At 36.5% G+C, this 16,934-nt stretch overlaps 1 protein-coding gene across 2 annotated transcripts in view; it reads left to right on the forward strand.

Annotated features, from left to right (window-relative positions):
• Positions 1-16,934, forward strand: part of TMEM131 (transmembrane protein 131) — a 221,740-nt gene that overhangs the window by 132,510 nt on the left and 72,296 nt on the right. For both annotated transcript variants that reach the window (XM_058534507.1, XM_058534508.1), the window contains exons 6-10: positions 6,437-6,553; positions 7,956-8,078; positions 13,996-14,076; positions 16,320-16,470; positions 16,572-16,628. In XM_058534507.1, the coding sequence (XP_058390490.1) occupies positions 6,437-6,553; positions 7,956-8,078; positions 13,996-14,076; positions 16,320-16,470; positions 16,572-16,628 (529 nt within the window). The remainder of the gene's footprint in view (positions 1-6,436; positions 6,554-7,955; positions 8,079-13,995; positions 14,077-16,319; positions 16,471-16,571; positions 16,629-16,934) is intronic.

Raw genomic sequence — 16,934 nt, forward strand, 5'->3', positions numbered from 1 at the left:
GACTTGAAATAGAAGTGTAGGCGTCACTGGTGAAGATAGGAAACCATGGGCCTGGATGAGCTCACCAAGGGAGCAAAAGGCCAGGGGCTGAGCTATGTACAAAGATGAGCTGCTTAGCTGCAGAGAATGTTAGACTAAAGCTAGCACACCTTGTGTCTTCATTACTTTCTCTACTGATTTCTAATTTTTCTTTTTTGATTGCTTGGAAAGATTCTCTGCGAGCTAACATCTGTTGCCAATCTTCCTCTCTTTTTTTTTTTTCTCCCCTAAGCCCCAGTACATAGTTGTATATTCTACTTGTAGGTCCTTCTAGTTCTTCTGTGTGAGCCACCGCCACAGCATGGCTACTAACAGATGCATGTTGTGGGTCAGTGCCCGGGAACCAAACCCAGGCCGCTGAAGTGGAGCGTGCGGAACTTTAATCACTAGGCCGTCAGAGCTGGCTCTAATTTTTTTTTTTATCACACTAAATTCATTCACTGTAGAAAGTGTGTAGCAAAGGGAACAAAAGACTGAATTGTAGCAAATCTAATGAATTCTTCTGGGGAGATTACATGCCTTAGCCTGAGTTTGCTGTTCTGTTTCATCATCATTTTTGTTATGCCCTTAAGTGTCACTTAGAACTAGATTTTCCCTGTTATAAAAAAAGAGAAATATTTATTCTATCTGTCTCTCTCAGCATCTTCTTAAAGTATTAAAATAATAGTAGAGTCAAGTCTTGATTAGATATTGGGAACTATCAAAGAGAACTTGTATTCTCATGTCTAGGCCCCCTTCTTTCCCCCCAGGATATAAACGATATCACGAAGCAAAGCCTGATCTTCCAGGTATTAAGCAGTGAAATTGGTCATGCTTTTGGTTTCTTCAATAATGAAGATCTTAGAGATCATCTAATATGGCTCATTGTGAAATTAGGAGAAATTAAGAACTACAGAAGTTGAATGACTTGCCAAAATCTCATTTACTTATTGGCAGATTAGAAACTCAGGTCTCCTGTGCATCAGCTACTTACCCAAGACTAGGTATCCAGTTCTGGTGGTAGCAGAAGGTTATACCAAGAATTAAGCATCCCATGATAATTTCCCAAACTTTTTGGAATTTAGATGGGCTTTAAAAAGCTATTATTTAAATATATACATTTTTTTAAATAAAATAAGGTCCCATAAAAATTTTAAAGGAAACCAGTTTTTTCTCTGGCTGGATAAATTTCTCTGTAATAAACACAGGCCTTACGAATATCTCCATTGACACTAAAACTATTATCAGACAGGAATACCATACTCATTGAGTCTGAAACAGTTTTTTTTAAATCATTTTTATATCTCTGAAACTGGGGCGCGTCTGACAGTCAGGGCCATCTTATAATCGCTGTGAGCCTGCACTGAAGTTGAGTTTTTCCACAGAGAATGGCCAGCACCAGTGGTCTCAGCACCACCAACTAAACAGTACATATTCTGCTTGAGGAATTTTTGGGCACCAGTCTGTAATCAGATTATACACCTTCATGAGTGCTGAATTCTGATTCAAATTCTAAGAGTAAATTAGTTTTCCTCCCTCAATGCAGTGCCCAGAATGAGCTATCCAAGTTTCTTTACTGCCCCTTTCTGTGAGGTTTTTGTTATCCTCACGCTTTGCTTTTTGTGGAAATTTCTGATTAGCTCTACATTTTTTGGTGAGTTTTTTTTTCCTTTTTTTTCTGTGTGTGGTACAGAAATTAAACATCTGTATTATAAGCACTGGCATCTTAGATGGGAAAATGGTATTCTTTTCTCAGACTGCCTTGAGGTTCTTCTCTGTCCCTAGGTGTCAGGACTGGATCTTTAAGCTATCAGGGGAGTAATAAAGGTGATAAATGGATGCCCAGTGATATGACTCTGTGGGGTGAAATTCACAACAGTGAGAAGTGTGGATGGACTGCCTGAACTCAATGATATTGTCCACTTTGTTTAGAGACGTTATCTTAATTAAAGTGGATTTGAGGGTTTTTTTGCCTACCAAGAATTAAATCTAAACATTCAATTACAGGTCCTTGCTCCAGGGAACCTGCAGACTGAGACACTTGTGAGAAAAGATCCAGGCTAAAATACTGTGTTGAGTGAATCTGCAAATATATATAGATTTTTTTTTATTATAGTATACTTTCAGTAAAATTCACCCATTTTAGTTTATAGTTCTGAGTTTTGACAGACTCATAAAGTCATGTAATCAATTCAGTCAACTCAAGCCTCTGAGTGTAGCCTGTTCTAGAAGGTTACATAAATGGAACAATGCAGTATATAACTTTCTGAGTCTGGCTTCTTTCGTTTAGCACAATGCATTTCACATTGATCCATGTAGTTGGACGTATCAGTTGTTTGTACCACTTTATTACTGAGTTCATTGGATGAGAGGATTACAGTTTATCCATTCACCAGTTAAAGACATTTGGGTTGTTTCCAGTTTGGAGTTATTATAAATAAAATCACTATAAACATTTACGTATAGATTTTTATGTGAACATAAATTTTCATTTCCCTTACATAAATACTTAGGAATGGAATTGCTGGGTCTTATGCTAAGTATATATTTAACAGTTTTTCATAGTGACCATACCATTTTGCATTCACACCAGAAATGTAGGAGAGTTCCAGTTGTTCAGCGTCCTTCTTGGCACTCAGTATTGTTAGGTTTCAGTTTGTTTGTTTGTTTTGTTTTTAATTTTAGTCACTCAAATAGGAATATAGTGTTAGTTCATTTTTATTTTAATTTACATTCCTCAATGACCAACGATTTTGAGTATCTTTTCATTTGCTTATTGCCATCCATGTATTTTCTTTGGTAAAATGTCTGCTCAAGTCTTTTGCCTATTTTTTAATTGTGTTTGTTTTCTTCTTAACTGAGTTTTTGAGAGTTCTTTATATATTCTGAATACAAGTCGATTATCACAAATGTGATTTGCAAACCTTTTCTCCCAATCTGCAGCATGCCTGTTTATTCTTTTTATAGAATCTTTCAAAGAACAGAAGTTTTTAATTTCCATGAAGTCTAGTTTATCAAATTTTTCTTTTATGGGTCATGCTTTTGGAGTCGTAGCTAAGAACTCTTTGCCTAAACCAAAGTCACAAAGATTTTCTCCAGTTTTTCTTTCAGAAGCCTAATGGTTTTAGATTTTACATTTAGGTTTGTGATCTGTTTTGAGTTAATGTTTGTTTATGGTGTGAGATATGGATCAAGAGTTATTTTGTTTTGTTTTGCACATGGATATACAGTTGTCCCTGCACTATTGATTGAAAAGAGTATCCTTTCTCATTGAAATCCCTCTGCATTTTTGTCAAAAGTTAATTGACCTTGTATGTGTGGATATGTTTTTTGGACTCTCCACTATATTCTAATATATATCTAGTAGATATACTGACTCTGATATGTCTGCCCTTTCACCAATACCACACTGTCTTTGATTATTGTAGCTTTTTAGTAATTCCTAGAATCAGATATTGTGAGTCCTCCAGTTTTGTTTTTCTTTTTCAAAATTGTTCTGCTCTTCTTATTTTCTTGTCTTGCCATTTAAGTTTTAGAATCAGCTTGTCAATTTCTTTTTTAAAAATCTTGCTGAGATTTTTTGTAATGTTATTTTGAATTAATCTTAAATGTATAGAAACATAAGTACAGATAGTCTCCGTGTATCCCTCACCCCGTTTCTCCTAATGCTGACATCTTATATAATCATAGTACAGTTATCAAAACCAGGAAATTAATGTGTATGCCTTTTATTTCTTTTTCTTGCCTGATTGCACTGGCTAGTACTTCACTACAATGTTGAGTAGCTTTCATGAGAGTGGACATCCATGCCTTGTTCCAAATTTGGGGGGAATGCATTCAATCATTCACCATAATATATGGTAGCTCTAGGTTTTTTGTAGATGCTCTTTATCAAGTTGAAGAAGTTCTCTCTCATTAACTTAGTTCACTGAGATTTTAAACCATTAGTGGATATTAAATTTTGTCAAATTGTTTTATGCCCCCATTGAAATGACCGTATGGTTTTTCTTCTTTAGTTAAAGCTGGTAATATTAATTATTCTGATTTGATTTTTGAATGTTGAACTAGAATTGCATTGCCAAGGTAAAAATCACATGGTCGTGATGTATTGTCCTTCTTTATGTATTGGCTGGACTCAGTTTGCCAGTACTTTGTAGATGATAGTATATCTACGTTCATGAGGGATGTAGCCTTGTAATTTTCTTTTCTTGTCAAGTCTTTGTCTGGTCTTGGTATCGAGGTAATGCTGGACTCATAAAATGAGATGGGGAATGTTCTCTTCTTTTCTGTATGCTGGAAAGTTTATGTAAGATAGATATTAATTTTTTCTTAAACGGTTGGTAGAGAATTCTATTAGTGAAAGCATCTGGGCTTGGGCTTTTCTTTGTGGGCAGTTTTTAACTACAAATTAAATTTCTCGAATGAATATAGGACTGTTCTGGTTATCTGTTTTGTTTTGAGCGAGCTTTGGCAGATTGTGTTTTTCAAAGACTGTGTCCGTTTCTTCTAGTTATTAAATTATGGGCATGGAATTGTTTGTAATGTTCCTTTATCATCCTTTTTATGTGTAAAGGGTATAAATGCTGTCCACGTTTCAGTTTCTTATATTTTTGTCTGTCTTTTTTTTTTTTTTTTTTTATGAGGAAGGTTAGCCCTGAGCTAACATCTGATGCCAATGCTCCTCTTTTTGCTGAGGAAGACTGGCCCTGGTCTAACATCCGTACCCATCTTCCTCCACTTTATATGGGACGCCGCCACAGCATCGCTTGCCAAGCGGTGTGGCGGTGCACACCCAGGATCTGAACCCCGGGCCACCACAGTGGAGCGTGTGCACTTAACCGCTGTGCCACCAGGCCGGCCCCTTTTTGTCTTTCTTTTTATTCTTGTTCATTCTCTCCAGGGTTTTATCAGTTTTATGGCCTTCTTAAAGTTTTAGCTTTTGGTTTTATTGATTTTTCACTATTTTTCTGTTTTCTGTTTCATTCATTTCTGCTCCTGTGTATTATTTTCTTCTTTTTGTATATATTGGGTTTAATTTACTGCTGTTCTCGTTTCTTAAGGTGGAAACATAGATTATTGGTTGACACATTTCTTCTCAAAATAAGCATATAATACTGTAAATTCCCCTCCAAGCATTGCTTTAGCTGCAGCCAACAAATTTTGATATGTTGTGTTTTAATTTCCAATTGATTCAAAATATCTTATGATTTCCCTTGTGACTATTTCTTTGACCAATAGGTTATTTAGAAGTGGGTTGTTTAATTTCAAACTATTTAGGGATTTACCAGATATCTTATTATTGATTTTGGCTCAGGTGTGACCTCCATCTAGTATCTACTCTTCCAGGGGTGCTGTACTCTCATTTTAGCCCACACTTAGCTTTTAGGAGCATGTAAAAATTTTAGCTGAATTCATTTTACAAACCTCTTGTTTGGTAGCTTCAACTTGCCGTTCTCTGCCATGGGTGAGCCAGTACTCACATTCTATCACTCCTTGAGGTGCTTGTCTGTGCTTAAATTGGGGGCTAGTTGATACACAAACTCTGTGATGGGTTCGAGAAAAGTTATGATTTTGTAGATTATTCTTTTTGCTATTGATAATGAAGGAGGAATGCTCTTTTCAGCTTTCTACTCCTAAAGTGAAGCCAGAAATTTCAATGCCATGTATTTTAAGCTATAATTTGGAAAGCATTTTAGAGTTCTAGCCATACAGGCAGAATGAGAGAGGTTGATAACTTTACATATTAAAATGCATTTTAAGGCTTTATTGCAGACAAAACTGCACTTGCAGTCTCTTGAGCCTCATGGAGCAGCCCTATTGTTTTGTTGTGATAAAATTTTATTTTGTTAACTACAATGACTTTCTCAATCTGCACAAAATAACAGGAGTGAGTTCCTGCACATACTGTCACCCCTGCCTTCTTTCTTAAGTTGCTGGCACCCTTGTGTGAATGGCTGACAGAGGTCAAGGGGCTGAGGCCTGGGCTTATTTCTTCTGTGGAATAGTACGGGTTGTTGCTTAGTAGTAGAGTAGTGCATCTGTATAAGAAGCTCAGGTTCAGCTCAACTCCTTCTTGACTGTGTGATGATGGAACAGCCTATAATTAGGCTCTTCATTCCAGCCTAGTGATTGTTGAATGAACAGAATTCAAGGAACCATCTGTTGTACAGGGTTTTAGACTGGTAATTGACAAAGATGTGTGACTGTAGACATCCAGTATGAACACATATTTTTTTTTTATTTTCCACTGCAAAATAGTTTGGCTAAGTTAAAGCTTAAACCTTTATAGGGAAAAAGCTAGTTTATGGAAATGATTCTAAGACATTTGTTTTAGAGAACTTTAGCTGTCTAACTGTGGTCAGCATGATCTCATTTTTTGGTTACTGATTTAACTTTATTTATTGCTGTTCTTTTTCAGAAAATTCTTCCAGGAGGAAATACATCATTTGATGTAGTTTTTCTTGCAAGAGTAGTGGGAAATGTAGAAAATACTTTATTTATTAACACATCTAATCATGGGGTATTTACTTACCAGGTAAGAAACAGAATTAAAACTTTTGCTTAATTTAATAAATATAGTCATCATCTCTGACCTATCATATGATAGCCTTTTAAGAACTGTCTTCAAAACCTCAGGAATAATAGAAAATGTGGAGTTTACTCTTAGAGCATTTATATTTACCGCTCTGTGTGTGAATATCGCTATTCAAATCAGGCTGTGGACAAACGATCTTAAAACTACAGCTAAGTGTTAATGTAAGATTGGTTGGCAAAAGAATAGTAAAAAATATTTTCACACTGACTCAAAATATTTCTAATTTTTACATTTTGTACACTTGTGAAGCATACTTGTTAATAGTTTCAAGATTAAAACATACTTTTTGACAAACATTTATTATGTATAATCACTGTTTAGATTATTAAAAATAGTTAATATTTTGTGAATTAAGATTTTTATCTATCAAGGTTATCAAAATTATTAAGAATAATTGCTTATATGACACTGTATACTACATACTTTACATGCACTTCTGCCTGCACTGCAGATACTGTTATTCTCATTTTTTTAAATAAGGGAGGTGAAGTTTAGAAAAGTTAAATAATTCGCCCAAATTATACTACTAGTAGGTTGTTGAGCAGGGTTTCGAACCCATGTCTTTGTAGCTACAAAAACCATCCTCTTAACCACTGTGCTATACTTCCCATGGAACTCAATTGTTTAAGTCCTTACTTAGTTAATGTCTTACTTGACATTTTTTATGCTTTTGTTTTTGAACATTTCTTCTCCAGTGCCCAGAGCATTTCATATATTTTGAAAATTAGTGTCGGAGTAAACATTCCATTTAGTCAGGAACTTTTGCTTATTTATGGTGAATAAGTCTTTAATGGTTATTTAGTAGGCAGTCAGTAAACTTCTGAATGCCTTATAGATGAATAACTTTGAAGTGCTATATAGATGACACTCATTTAACATACACTTGTTGAGTCAGTGACTCACCCTGTTTAGTGAACCCAGGGCCTTCCCATGTGGGAATGACCTGGGGCTGGGCTTGGTATTTGAGAGATTTTCTAGGCCCTAGATCCATCTTCTGGTGGTTGGAGTAGGGAAATCTTTTGAGTCCTTATTTTCTTCTTTTGTCTATCCCATGACCTCATGAAGGACTGCTGTTATTTTAATTTCCAGTATATTATAGAAATAATTCCAAATGCACATATATATACATATATATATATATATATATATATATAGTAAATCAGATATATAGCCAAATCAAGCATAGAAACTACGTGTGTTCTTTTTAAAGGGAGTTGTTAAGATATTTCCATATTTCCATCTAAATTAGCCTCACCAGTTTTCCCTAGATCAGTCAGTTATAACGATAAAAATGTTAGTTATGAAAGTAACTCACATTGCATGTTTTCCTCTTTTGAAACAGGTATTTGGTGTTGGAGTTCCAAATCCATACCGACTAAGGCCGTTTCTTGGGGCCAGAGTCCCTGTGAATGGCAGTTTCTCACCTATAATAAACATGCACAACCCTCACAGTGAGCCTTTACAGGTGCGTTTATGCTGGTGACTTTGAATGAGTTTCGTTTGGCTGGAAATTAATGCTTAGCGTGAAGTCGCACTTTGTTATACTCTCAAGACTATTTAAAATAATGGGGTTTCATAGATGTATTGAAGAGGGATATTCTTTTAATGCAGCTTGCTGTAGTCTGAATTTTGGATTACAGCAGTCCAGATACTGAGTTTTTGGAACCATTTTTAAAACGACTGTGGCTTCTCTCGTGTTACAGTTTAGGCAGCTCTTCATTTAATTTAAGAAGAGTTTTCAGCTACACCAGGATGCTACTTTTCTTGCCTGTAAGTTCCTTCTGGCCCAATATAAATTTTGAAGAACATGGTTCATACTTGTTTCTTGTAAGAAATTTTTTGGTGATGGCAGCCTGGAAATTAAGATCCAAGGGAAGGGTAATATAGAATCATGGTTAAAAGCAAACATTTTTTAATTTAAAAAACCCAACTCCTTATCTTACCCAATCTTTTAGAACTAATTGTCTTCAAATTTGAAATTTCTCCTCTAGTTCCGTGTCCCTTCCAGAGTAGGAGTGGCTGGTGTCACTCCCTCAGATATTTCCTAAAATCTCCACTGCCCATCCACAGTGACTTGCAGGTATATGACACATGCTGCCACTGTGGCTTCTAGTTGTGTTGTCTGTGTTGGAAGGAGATGTGGGTACTTTCCAGAGTAGTCCATAATATCCACACCCAGGTAGGACCAACACTGCAGGACATAACTGTAGCTTGAAAATGAGAGGTGGAGGGAAAATACTATAAATTGTGGCAAGCTGCAGAGCTTTGACAACCAAAATGGGTTTTGTCATCCTAGAACCCACTGGTAGAAATGTTGGTAAACAATGAAATGAGGAAGAACAAGATGAGATATTCAGAGCCTGAATTGTGAAATGCTTAAGAATTATATGCTAAAGTAACAAGAAAGAGATTTCTCCCCAACACTTGGCTGACATTGGGTGAGGATAGATGCTAATAAAAATACTCTGCCCAAATTTGATTATTTTTAGCTAGATATCTTCATCACAAAAGACGAAAATGCTCCTGTGTCCTGCTTTTACAAGTGAAGAGTGTTTCCTCTTCATCAGCACTGTCATTTATATCCTTTTGCTGCTTTCAGTAATGGTATATTTTCCCTGTTCTGGCTAACTTTTATTACAAATCTATACAGAAACCTCATAAATTCTTGCTCCTTTCTTTCCTTGACTGTTTTCAGTCAAAGAAATAAAAACTTATCCTTTCATTGTATCAGACCCTGCTGCATGAGTTGCCACACGCTGCTATAGCAGCAGTATTACAGAGCACCCCAGGGGTGCTCTCTCTATGTGGGGCTGCCAGACCACAGACCAAGGACCTTGCTTCCTCCTTGGAAGGACAGAGGTTACAGGGCTCAGCAGATATTGGCCAACCTACCATTGTTTAGGTAGCCTTATAGTCTATGCCTTTTCTCCTCAGCCTTTAGAGTCATCAAGCTATCATCTAGAACAGTTATCTCTTTGAATTCAATACTGATCTTTGTTATTGTTGTTGTTCATCTAGTCTTTTTCCAGTTATAACATTTGAATTCAAGAAGATTTACTACAATGGACTTTTCACCATCATATAGGAGAGCAAATGGAAAAGCAAAGTTGCCCTCTTAGAACCAATATAGATTGTTTATCTGGAAGGTACTCTTAACCTGATAGTCCTATAATATGTTAGCCTGTCATTAGTCTTGTCCTTAAATTTAAGAAAATATTGTAGAGCAAGAAATCTCATCTGATTGGTTCATTATACAACACAAACCACGAGTATGTTCTCACTGAAAAAAAATGTTAGCAATTCAAACGTGTGAAGCAGAAGTCCCCTTTAACTTCCTACCTTCCAATCCAGTGCTGTCCGCTAGAGCCTTCTGCAATGATGGAAAAGTTCTGTATCTGCTCTGTCCAGTACAGCAGCCACTAGCCACATGTGGCTATTGAGCACTTGAATGTGTGGCTGGGGTGTCTGAAGAACATTTAATTTTATTCCAATCCCAAACCCTTCGTCATAGACGCTACTTGGATGATCTTGGTGTGTGTCATGTCAGACCTTTTTCTGTGCATTTGCAAGCATATATGTGGAAACACAAAATAAACATTCTGTGTGGGAATTTTTTTTTTACATAAATTATATTCTATATATATTGTTGGCTTCCTTTTTTTTCCTAAACTTTTTACAATTAGGATAAATAGGATTGGACTAAAAATCAGGAATGTGTCACGTTCCTTGTTTTAATGTAATCTTTCCTTTGTTTTTGTAATGTAGCCTTTTTCTGTCCCCATTTCTTTATTCTTCTTCCTATCATCAGTAGTATACCTTTTAATATTCTGTTTCCAAACATCGTTATGCTTCTTTCCTTAATACTTGGAGGATTCAATGAAATAATATGTGATATTTTCTGACTTTTCAGAAAAAATTCTACCGTCACCCCACTAGTTAAGGTGCTATTACTGTTAATACAATCAGTACCATAGGGAAACACTATAATAAATCGGAAGGCAAGAAATAATACCTGGAGAAAGTCTCAGCTCATTAGTCTTTGCTAAATGCCTTACTTTAACAACAACACGCACCAAAAACCTTTAAGTACTTTACTACAATATTGCTGTTTTTCCTGCTTTGTCCCTTTTTATGGACTCGTGGAGGACTTTTGTGATAAAACAAGTGATGGAAGATTTTTCCATCCATTCTCTTACTTCACCCCAAATTTTCATTTAATTAAATATATTCTTTCTTTTTAAGTGATAGGGTTACCTACCTTTAAAGGAAGGCCTCGTGCCATGTGACCCATTCTATCCCTAGGTGTTTGCCCGAGAGAAAGGAAAGCAGATGTCCACACAAAGTCTTAGCGATGCAAGGTTCATAGCACCTTTATCTGTAATGACCCAAAACTGGAAACAACCCAAATGTCTATCAGTACAAAATTTGTGGCATATCCATAAAATTGAAAAGAAATGAACTATTAATACATACAACAACATGATGGATCTCAAAATAGTTACACTGAGTAAAAGCAGCCAGACACACGAGTACATACTGTGTGATTCCATTTATGTAAAATACTGGAAAACACGAACTAATCTAGAGTGGCAGAGAGCAGCTCATTGGTTGCCTGGGGATGGGAGGGGGCAGAGAGGGACACGTGGATTGCAAAGGCCCTGAGGAAACATTTTGGCAGTAGTGGGTGTATTTAATATCTTAATTGCAGTGGTAGCTTCACATCTGTAAACGTATGTCAGAATTTATCAAGTTGTGCGCTTTAAATATGTCTAGTTTATTGTACGTAAATTGTACCTCAGCAAAACAGTTTAAAACAATCATGAGTGAAGGTACATGCCACAGAGGTGTTATTAACAGTACCTGTGATTTTTGCCATTAGTAGAAACCAAACATTTTCATACTGCATTAAAATTGTGGCATATATCTCAGAATAATATGTTATTCACTGTTTTACAATCATACTGGTTATTGGATCTGCTGCTAGATCTTGTTATAAACGCGTGGATGAAGAAGCACTTGTGTTACCACAGTCACGCGTTGCTTAACAACAGGAATGTATTCTGAGAAGCGCATCATTAGGCGAGTTTTGTCGTGCGAATGTCGTAGAAGGTACTGAAGGGGAACAAAATTTGCTGCCCTACAATATGTCTCTTTAACGTGAGGATTATTTTAGGCTGATTATTTTTAAGAAACAAAAGACTCAGAAGGTTTTTCTTGTTACCTCCCCCTTAACTCCCTAAAAGAGTTCAGATTAAAAAAAACCTGTCTCAGGAAGCAAGCATAACCTTAGCGTAACATGAACTAGGCGATAGACAGGGAGGAACCCAGAAAAGCCTGTGGTTGGGCTCCCCTCTGTGTTCTTCTGTTTCTGTGTGGCCAAACACTTGTTTTCCAAACCTTTGCTCCTTTTCACCAACCTGTGAATTGCCTTTCTTCCCTTTGAAGTCCCTGACTCTCCCCACCCCCAGCACCTTCTTCTATCTTTAGCTGAGGTTGGTATTTAAGGTGAGGGCTTTGCCTATTTTGGTGAGTTACTCAGTCTTCCTGGGTTTCTCCCATGTTTATACACGTTATTAAACTTTTGTTTGTTCTTCTCCTGTTAATCTGTCTCCTGTCAATTTAATTCTTAGACCAGCTCGAAGAACCTAGAAGGGTAGAGGAGAATTTCTTCCTCCTCTACAATACTTACACAAATCTAGATGGTTTAGCCTACTACACACCTAGGCTGTATGGTACTAATCTTACAGGACCACCATCGTATATGTGGTCTGTCATTGACTGAAACGTTATGCGGTTCATGACTATAAGAAATACAAAATTTGTATTTCTAAAATTTGATAAACTGTTTCCTTTGGAAAAAATAAAAATAAGTATCCTATGGATGGATTTTTTTTTATTATGGTAACATTGGTTTATAACATTGTATAAATTTCCAGTGTACATCATTATACTTCTATTTCTACGTAGATTACATCATGTTCACCACCCAAATACTAATTACAGTCCATCACTACACACATGTGCCTAATCATCCCTTTCGCCTTCCTCCCTCCCCCCTTCCCCTCTGGTAACCACCAGTCCAATCTCTGTCTCTATGTGTTTGTTGTTGTTTTTATCTTCTACTTATGAGGGAGATCATATGGTATTTGACCTTCTCCCTCTGACTTATTTTACTTAGCATAATACCCCCAAGGTCCATCCATGTTGTCACAAATGGCTGGATTTCATCATTTCTTATGGCTGAGTAGTATTCCATTGTGCATATACCACATCTTCTTTATCCATTCGTTCCTCGATGGGCACTTAGGTTGCTTCCAAGTCTTGGCTACTGTGAATAATGCTGCAGTGAACACAGGGGTGTGTGTTTCTTTATGCATTGGTGTTTTCGTGTTCTTTGGATAAATACCCAGCGGTGGAATAGCTGGATCATATGGTAGTTCTATCCTTGATTTTTTGAGAAATCTCCACACTGTTTTCCATAGTGGCTGCATGAGTTTGCACTCCCACCAGCAGTGTATGAGAGTTCCCTTCTCTCCACATCCTCTCCAACGCTTGTTTCCTGTGTTGTTAATTATAGTCATTCTGATGGGCGTGAGGTGATATCTCATTGTAGGTTTGATTTGCATTTCCCTGATAGTTAATGATTTTGAACATCTTTTCATGTGCCTGTTGGCCATCTGTATATCTTCTTTGGAGAAATATATGTTCAGATCTTTTGCCCATTTTTGAAGTGGGTTGCAAACCATATATCTGATAAGGGGTTAATCTCCAAAATATACAAAGAACTCATACATCTCAACAACAAAAAAAGTAACAGCCCAATTAAAAAATGGGCAAAAAAAAATGGATGGATTTTTGAAAATTCAGTGTCTGAAAGTACTACACTGTTTCTAAGTATAATGTTTCAAAGTTACCTTGTTTTAAACCACCATTGCTTACACATATGAGATGCTGACTCTAGTGATGTGACAATGATACTTATCCTATTTTTATATCTGTACATGGTTTTCTTTTGTGAGGAAGATCAGCCCTGAGCTAACATCCATGCCAATCCTCCTCTTTTTTGCTGAGGAAGACTGGCCCTGGGCTAACATCTGTGCCTGTCTTCCTCCACTTTATATGGGACGAGGCCACAGCATGGCCTGACAAGTGGTGCATCGGTGCGTGCCCAGGATCCAAACCCCGGGCCGCCAGCAGCGGAGCACGAACACTTAACCTCTGCACCACCGGGCTGGCCCCTGTTTATGTTTTTATAGAATTTTTCTGATAAACAATTAGGGTGTCAAACAATTAGGGTGTCAAACTCATTTCTGTAGAACAGCAAATCATTTGCATTGAGAATATGATTTTGAACTTAACCGTCGTGTGTTCTTTTGTCACAGGTTGTAGAAATGTACTCTAGTGGAGGAGATCTTCACCTAGAACTTCCAACAGGTCAACAAGGGGGTACCAGAAAACTGTGGGTGAGTGCTAACATATTTTTTTCTCACATACGGTCACATGAAATCAATTATTTTCTTAAATACACCAGAAAATACTTAGCTCTTTATCACCTGAAGAAATATGAGTGACTTTTCCTTAATTATTGTCTTAATATTAAATTTATATCAAATATATTTTAAAATTGGGTGAGAGAGTGAGAAAAGTATAAGTAGTAATTTTTGGAAAGAGCATTGAACAAAATCAGTGAGAGCTTTAACCTGTTATATGGAAAAGAAGAGATTTCAACTGTTCTTTCTCAGAATATGGGTAAAGTTGTCTCTGAATCTAATCTTTATAATGTGTGCTTTACACTAAGATTAAAAAAAAAAAAACCTGTAGGAAGGATCCATTATATTTTTTAAGGTAGAGAATTGAACGTTCAGACTTACTGTTGACAGAGATGGCATTTTCGGGGGGAATGTGGTCAAGCCCTTGTGGTGACTTCGAAAATTTTAAATTCTTAAGTAATCTACATCCACCTTTAATATTGTTGAATATTTAACAATATTTTGTGTCAGTGCTTTAGAAAACTATGTTTTCTTGGAGAATACTAGCAAGTATTAACCAAATTAATGAATATGTAGCAGCGACTTCATTTGTAAATGTTCCTGCCATAGGAGAGTTGGTTTCTTTTTAAATGTTGTCTGCCATGCTTTAATCAAAGAAAGGAAAGACGTGGTAAATGTAGTGCTTAGAGCAAGGTCACTCAAATCACTGCTTATCCATAATTGAAGGGATGCTGACTTTCCCATTATGAGTAAGTTCTGAAGAGCCAAGTTTTCTTTATCAGTTGCTCTGTTAAACACACTTAGCCCCTTGATTCTGTCTTCTGACCAGTCTCAACCATGGAAGGGATGTGGAGCGGACATTTTTAGGATGTTGACTTGAACATTTAGAAACAAATTTGTCGGTGATTTGGTTAACTCCTAAGGTATAGAAACACACTAGCAGGTAGAAATATGTAATGGACAGTCCATTTATATCCTTTCACAAAAATGTTTTACCTTGAAATTATGTTACTGTTTGAAAAGCCTTTGGGAGAAATAGTGTATCAAACAGTACTTCAGAGAATTAACTATAAGCTATTAAATTTGTATTATAATTCTAGATAGAACTAGAATTTACTATAAAATATAATTGGTATCTAATAAACATAAGAGAATTCAGATTTCTAGTTAGTAAAGAACTATAAAGAATGGTAGCAGAGATAGCATAATGTTTTAATACTCCCAGTGGGTACAAGAAAAGATAGTGGTTCTTATTCCTACAAACCCTAGAATAAGAAAAAACTCAATTGGCCTTGACCTCACCCTCAGCCCATTTCAGTGTACGTAAGAAAACCCCAGAGACCAAGTCAGCCCCCTAGAGATGGGGAAATGAATGGTGCATCTCTAGTGCCCAGGAGGGTTCCAATCACTTCTTTCCTACTTTAAAACTAAAAAATTAAGAGTAGAGGTAAGTGAAGACCAATAAATTATAAAACACAAGAACTTCCTAAAATATACCAAAAGGTGTGTGCAGAGAAATTATAGTGGTTCCAAGGAAGCCAGATTATTCTAAAACCAGGGAAAGAATTACATCTCAAAAAAAATTTTTTTTTTCAATGAGTCTTCTTTCTAGTGTATCTGTGAGTGTTCCCTCGTTTACAGGCCTGAAATTTTTGCTATGTTACATGCTAAGAGCCTTACCAAACTCAGTTGGTAAACTGTAGATTGGCTTGGGAAGCTTTGTTTTGTTAGGTTTTAAATGAAAGGAAATACAGAGTCTAAGCTCCCTTGGTTACCATTTAAAGAGATTCCTGTAGATGTCGGGAAAATCACTTCCCTCTGATAGTGACATTTCTGTTGGTTAGAGAATTTCAGGACTGAATTATATACCCAAGTACCACATTAAAGAATAACTGATTTTATAGATTAATTCTGCCTTTTAACGGAGATTTTGCAACTGACAGTTCGTTTTCAGATAATTTTATGTCTTTCACTTCGCTCAACTTCACATACCATACTTTATCAATTCTAAGATGCACATTTTTTCACATCCTCCAAAATTGGAGTGTGTGTTACAGTCAGTAGAATATATTTGTTTAATTGGCAATGTACTTTTTTTCTTATTAGGTGTATAAAATGATAATGCATCTTTCAGTCAGTGTCATCTCATTTAATAAACTATGGTGGTTTGCACCTTTACAAAAGCTGTGCTTCATTATGGTCTGTTAACTTGTCAGGAAATTCCTCCTTATGAAACCAAGGGAGTGATGAGAGCCAGTTTTTCATCTAGAGAAGCAGATAATCACACAGCCTTCATAAGGATAAAGACTAATGCTTCAGACAGCACAGAGTTTATCATTCTTCCTGTCGAGGTTGAAGTCACAACAGGTTAGTGGAAAACTGAAGGAACTGCACGTGTTTGTTTTGTTTTCAATACGTCTTTGTCTCTGGCAAAGTGAAATTAATCATTTACTTTTCTTTTTTCCAAGCTCCTGGAATTTATTCCTCAACCGAAATGTTAGATTTTGGTACGCTACGAACACAAGGTAAAAAAAAAAACAGAGAGACAGTGTCTTTGTAGGTTTAAAAAAAAAAAATCCCTATATTCAGTGCTGAATGACTCTTAACTCCTTTGTAATTCAGCTTTGAAAGTTATTTCTCAGTGGGCTACATGATTTTGTGGAAATCTACTTCTGGGAACTCAGAGTCCTCATAGGTTTACACCCCCTCTGGGGGATACCATTGCTTACCAGGTGGGGAAGCAAGGTCATGGGATAACTTACGTAAGGCTTCTAAAATGGAAGATTGAGGCAGAAAGTAGTTTCTGAGTTATTTAATCCAATTCCTTGCCA

Source organism: Diceros bicornis, chromosome 40 (genome assembly GCF_020826845.1).
Source record: "Diceros bicornis minor isolate mBicDic1 chromosome 40, mDicBic1.mat.cur, whole genome shotgun sequence".
Classification (NCBI taxonomy): domain Eukaryota; kingdom Metazoa; phylum Chordata; class Mammalia; order Perissodactyla; family Rhinocerotidae; genus Diceros; species Diceros bicornis.